This window comes from Procambarus clarkii, chromosome 24, assembly GCF_040958095.1.
Source record: "Procambarus clarkii isolate CNS0578487 chromosome 24, FALCON_Pclarkii_2.0, whole genome shotgun sequence".
Lineage (NCBI taxonomy): Eukaryota > Metazoa > Arthropoda > Malacostraca > Decapoda > Cambaridae > Procambarus > Procambarus clarkii.
The window spans coordinates 41,907,393-41,913,980 of NC_091173.1; the positions used below are offsets into that span (position 1 = coordinate 41,907,393).

General features: G+C 41.8%; 1 protein-coding gene across 1 annotated transcript; it reads left to right on the forward strand.

The window, feature by feature from the left end:
- Positions 1-5,094: 5,094 nt before the first annotated feature.
- On the forward strand, positions 5,095-6,423 carry LOC138368045 (selection and upkeep of intraepithelial T-cells protein 5-like). The gene is made up of 2 exons (XM_069330343.1): positions 5,095-5,365; positions 6,242-6,423. The coding sequence occupies exons 1-2, from the start codon at positions 5,095-5,097 to the stop codon at positions 6,421-6,423; spliced, it is 453 nt and encodes a 150-aa protein (XP_069186444.1).
- The last annotated feature ends 165 nt before the right edge of the window (positions 6,424-6,588 follow it).

A 6,588-nucleotide genomic window follows, 5' to 3' on the forward strand; every position in this document is an offset into this window, starting at 1 on the left:
TCAACAGGAGCGGGTTAAGGCGTACCTGTTATGCCAGTTGCTGGAAGGCTTCTGTGCTGGTTAGGGTTCGAGTCTCCTGGTGGGAAAGTGTTCTAAAGTTATATATATATATATATATATATGTCGTACCTAGTAGCCAGAATGCACTTCTCAGCCTACTATGCAAGGCCCGATTTGCCTAATAAGCCAAGTTTTCCTGAATTAATATATTTTCTCTAATTTTTTTCTTATTAAATGATAAAGCTACCCATTTCATTATGTATGAGGTCAATTTTTTATTATTGGAGTTAAAATTAACGTAGATATATGACCGAACCTAACCAACCCTACCTAACCTAACCTAACCTATCTTTATAGGTTAGGTTAGGTTAGGTAGCCGAAAAAGTTAGGTTAGGTAGGTTTGGTAGTCGAAAAACAATTAATTCATGAAAACTTGGCTTATTAGGCAAATTGGGCCTTGCATAGTAGGCTGAGAAGTGCGTTCTGGCTATTAGGTACGACATATATATATATATGCGAACAAGCCTGAATGGTCCCCAGGACTACATGCAACTGAAAACTCACACCCCATAAGTGACTCGAACCCATACTGTTTATATATATATATATATATATATATATATATATATATATATATATATATATATATATATATATATATTACATATATATATATATAAATATATATATATATATATATATATATATATATATATATATATATATATATATATATATATATATATATATATACATACACATCGTTTCCAGTGCTGAGATTCGAATAGAGGTCGTTAGCGAAGTACTTTGCGAGATATGTTCGAATGTTATCAGTATAAAGGTTGTGTTTATACTGTTTTCATTCATAGGCAGTGGGTTTTCCGGCTGGATAAACCAACATTTGGCCTTTGTTAATGAGGACAGGCTGAAGAGTTCTTTGTTGGCCTTCTAGACGAACGTTCTAGGACGTTGCCTGCCATTAGGTGGATAAGGGTTTTTGATATGCAGCGCTTCGGCTATGTCTAGCTTCTTTAGTCGATGGACTGGTCGATTATTTTGGTCTTGCTGGAAGGATCTCTTTTGTGATGGTCCGCTTGTGTGTAAAACATTATGTAGTCATTGGTAGAACCTTTGTTGTTTGGGTCAGGTCAGGTCATACTTTATCAGGTCAACCACCTGACAAAGTTTGCATTATATGACATGTAGGAAACGATGAGCACCTCTCCGGTATTCTATAGGCATATTTAGATTGTTATTATTAGCATTTATAGATGTATGTTTTCTCATATTTTAGTGCATTGTTTTATCTGTTAGGTAACATGTGTCACCGACTACTTTCTTTGATACTTTGGACTGAACGCGGCACAGTTGCCAAGTTGAAATACCCTGTTGTTACATTTTTATTTAAAATAGTAAATATTCTCTATATCGAAGGCCTACCATTCTTGAGTTGAATATCCGTTTTTTTTTTTTTTTTGTATTTCAAATCGTTTTGAGAAGTTTACACTTTGACTACAGACATGCTAATAACGAGAATAGAATAAAATCGCTAATAATCATACTCAGTCATTACCATAAAACCCGCGATAGGAGAAGTTGCATAGAAACACCTGCGGGAAATATGCATGTGTTTCGTGGACCTGTGTTGCGGGGACCTGTGTTACGTGGCCCTGTGTGGCGTGGACCCATGTTGTGTGTACCTGTGTTGCGTGTACCTGTGTTGCGTGTACCTGTGTTGCGTGCACCTGTGTTGCGTGGCCCTGTGATGCGTGGACCGCCTGTGTGTGACGGACGACACGGGACGCTGCACAACGGTGAAGCCAGAACATGGCTCAAACAGAATATAGTTATGGTGTAAATTTAGCAAACACCGCTGCTGATGTAAGATATTCACAGCTATACGGCGGAAAAACGGTCCATCCTCAGTCCCTGTTTGTCCAAGCTGTGGACGACCACGGCGAAGCATTCGCCAATTTCAATGCTGAGAATTAAAAAAAAATGCATTTTCTATACATAAGGCAATATTATTATATATTAGAATATTGTTCATAGTTACGCTTAGGTTTGGTTATGTTAGACGTTTAGGCTCTGTTGGCAATTCTTAGCATTTGCAGCATGTGGGTGACCCGCTCCCAAGCTGTGGTCATCGAAGCTGTGGACAACCTTAGAGACACAATCATTAATTTAAACGTACTGTCTATTCACAATATATTGTTACTATATTATATAACTAGCTGTACCCGGCCACGCGTTGCTGTGGCTCAGCAACCTTCACCGGTCTCCGAGTCCTCCCCACCATTCCCCCCTCCCTCGTCCCCTCGTTCTCCCCACCATCTCCCACTCCCCCGTCACCTCGTCTTCCCTACCATTCCCCCCTCCCCTGTCCCCTCTTCCTCTCCACCATTCCCCACTCCCTTGCCCCCTTGTCCTCTACACCGTTCTCCATTCCCCTGTCCCCTCGTCCTTCCCACCATTACTCCCTCCCCCGTCCCCTCGTCCTCCCCACCATTACTCCCTCCCCTGTCCCCTCGTCCTCCCCACCATTCCCCACTCCCTCGTCGGATGCATTCCCAAATGATCTGATGTTCCAATCACTGAAAAATAAGAACAGGTAAAAAAATAAAATAAAAACAATGAAAAAATAAAAAATAAACTATACTCACCAAATGAACAGTATGGTAAACAAAGCTCAATTCCAATGCAGTGTCACACAAAATAATTAAATCAAAATGGAAATAAACCGAAATCTATGAAAATTCCATTTATCAATGCAATTGGAAAAATTGATATGAAATTGTAACATATGTAGTATAGCGTGTGTTATCTTGAGGATAACACACGCTGTCACGGGCCCAGGAAGCAGCCCGTGACAGCTGACTAACACCCAGGTACCTATTTTACTGCTAGGTAACAGAGGCATAGGGTGAAAAAAAACTCTGCCCAATGTTTCTCGCCAGCGCCTGGGATCGAACCCAGGACCACAGGATCACAAGTCCAGCGTGCTGTCCGCTCGGCCGACCGGCTCCCTCCCTGTTGCTCTCACGTGCAACAGATGGCGTTTTTTTTTAACCATGTATTCTCCTGTCACAGGTGAGGCATGTATATCGTAGGTATATAAAAACACGCGCCTATTCGAATGTAACGGTGTGGCAAAATTTCAAGGCAATCGCTAAAGAGGTTTCGAAGATTTCCCTCACATACAAACACAGTTTAAAAAAAATTTTTTTTTAATCTTTACGTCACAGACGTAACATCTTTGTAGTATGTACATATGTATGTATATATGTACATACATAGTATGTATGTACCTGCTCGGATGCGAATGGAACGTTGTGTGAAAATTTCAAAGCAATCGGTGAAGAACTTTCGGAGATTAGCGATTTTGAACAAACGAACATTTCCATTTTTATTCGTATAGATTTGATTAATAGTTAAGAGTGGATTAGGTTGTAGAGATGTGTAGGTTCTGCTGGAAATTATTTATAACTGCAGTGCGTTGCTGAAGCAATTGCAACCTCTCATCAGGCTAGGCTCGTTAAAGCGGTCGCCTGCCCAAACAACCCCCCCCCCCCCATGCTGATGACACGTATGACAATTTGTATTATGTATTAAAAATAGTTTTACTCGTACATAAATTAGTATTGTTATATACTGGAGTTGTGAGTATAGGTACGCTTAGAATAAGTTAGGATTCGTGTCCATATACCAGATAAATTTATATATCAGAGCTACAGGAATTAGACAAGACAAACAAAGTCGAACAGACAGATAGCGTTGGGAGCTACTGACTGCTTTTGTTTGGCACAGTGCCACACTTGAAACATGCTGGATAAGCAGGAGACAGAAGGGAACGTGCTACAGTGGTCAAGGAAGAACCTGTCCAATTGAACCAAGCACCCAAAAGAGGGAGAAGTCATCAGAGAGTTGGAGATTGTACAAGGAGGCTCCCACAGTGGACAGTTCAGGAATCCTTCATATATCTGGTTCCTGTGACTGAACTTCCATAGGAAAACAGGACCCTTGAGCTAAATATTTTCCTGAAAATCTGTAAATGTGTTTATCCCCTCTTGCGAAATTTGAGTGGAATAAACACATGGGAAGAAGGGGAAATGCTTCTGGAAAACCCTAAAAATGTTGCTGGAAACTTGGATATGATCTTGGAAGACCTGGATATGATCTTGGAAGACCTGGATATGATCTTGGAAGACCTGGATATGATCTTGGAAGACCTGGATATGATCTTGGAAGACCTGGATATGATCTTGGAAGACCTGGATATGATCTTGGAAGACCTGGATATGATCTTGGAAGACCTGGGTATGATCTTGGAAGACCTGGATATGATCTTGGAAGACCTGGATATGATCTTGGAAGACCTGGATATGATCTTGGAAGACCTGGATATGATCTTGGAAGACCTGGACATGATCTTGGAAGACCTGGATATGATCTTGGAAACCTGGATATGATCTTGGAAGACCTGGATGTGATCTTTGAAGACCTGGATGTGATCTTGGAAGACCTGGATGTGATCTTGGAAGACCTGGATATGATCTTGGAAGCCTGGATATGATCTTGGAAGACCTGGATATGATCTTGGAAGACCTGGGTATGATCTTGGAAGACCTGGATATGATCTTGGAAGACCTGGATATGATCTTGGAAGACCTGGATATGATCTTGGAAGACCTGGGTATGATCTTGGAAGACCTGGGTATGATCTTGGAAGACCTGGATATGATCTTGGAAGACCTGGATATGATCTTGGAAGACCTGGATATGATCTTGGAAGACCTGAATATGATCTTGGAAGACCTGGATATGATCTTGGAAGACCTGGATATGATCTTGGAAGACCTGGATATGATCTTGGAAGACCTGGATATGATCTTGGAAGACCTGGATATGATCTTGGAAGACCTGGGTATGATCTTGGAAGACCTGGGTATGATCTTGGAAGACCTGGGTATGATCTTGGAAGACCTGGATATGATCTAGGAAGACCTGGATATGATCTTGGAAGACCTGGATATGATCTTGGAAGACCTGGATATGATCTTGGAAGACCTGGATATGATCTTGGAAGACCTGGATATGATCTTGGAAGACCTGGGTATGATCTTGGAAGACCTGGATATGATCTTGGAAGACCTGGATATGATCTTGGGAGATCTGGATATGATCTTGGAAGACCTGGATATGATCTTGGAAGACCTGGGTATGATCCTAGAAGACCTGGATATGATCTTGGAAGACCTGGATATGATCTTGGAAGACCTGGGTATGATCTTGGACGACCTGGATATGATCTTGGAAGACCTGGATATGATCTTGGAAGACCTGGATATGATCTTGGAAGACCTGGGTATGATCTTGGAAGACCTGGATATGATCTTGGAAGACCTGGATATGATCTTGGAAGACCTGGGTATGATCTTGGAAGACCTGGATATGATCTTGGAAGACCTGGATATGATCTTGGAAGACCTGGATATGATCTTGGAAGACCTGGATATGATCATGGAAGACCTGGATATGATCTTGGAAGACCTGGATATGATCTTGGAAGACCTGGATATGATCTTGGAAGACCTGGATATGATCTTGGAAGACCTGGATATGATCTTGGAAGACCTGGATATGATCTTGGAAGACCTGGATATGATCTTGGAAGACCTGGATATGATCTTGGAAGACCTGGATATGATCATGGAAGACCTGAATATGATCTTGGAAGACCTGGATATGATCTTGGAAGACCTGGATATGATCTTGGAAGACCTGGATATGATCTTGGAAGACCTGGATATGATCTTGGAAGACCTGGATATGATCTTGGGAGATCTGGATATGATCTTGGAAGACCTGGATATGATCTTGGAAGACCTGGATATGATCTTGGAAGACCTGGATATGATCTTGGAAGACCTGGATATGATCTTGGAAGACCTGGATATGATCTTGGAAGACCTGCATATGATCTTGGAAGACCTGGATATGATCTTGGAAGACCTGGATATGATCTTGGAAGACCTGGATATGATCATGGAAGACCTGAATATGATCTTGGAAGACCTGGATATGATCTTGGAAGACCTGGATATGATCTTGGAAGACCTGGATATGATCTTGGAAGACCTGGATATGATCTTGGAAGACCTGGATATGATCTTGGAAGACCTGGATATGATCTTGGAAGACCTGGATATGATCTTGGAAGACCTGGATATGATCTTGGAAGACCTGGATATGATCTTGGAAGACCTGGATATGATCTTGGAAGACCTGGATATGATCTTGGAAGACCTGGATATGATCTTGGAAGAATTAGATATGATCTTGGACGAACTGGAAGTCCTGGAGAAATCGCAAGAATGCCCTAGCAAGTGGCTGGTTGAGTCCTACTTCAGCAAAACGTTATGAATATTTAAGGTGTAGATACTAGAAGGAGGGAATTATCAGGGGAAGGGGCCAAACCATTACGACTATATAGCACTTGGAAGGGGTCAGAATGAGGATTTGGGATGGGACGGGGGGGGGGGGAAGTGCCCAACTACTTGGACGGTCGGGGATTGATCGCCGACCTGC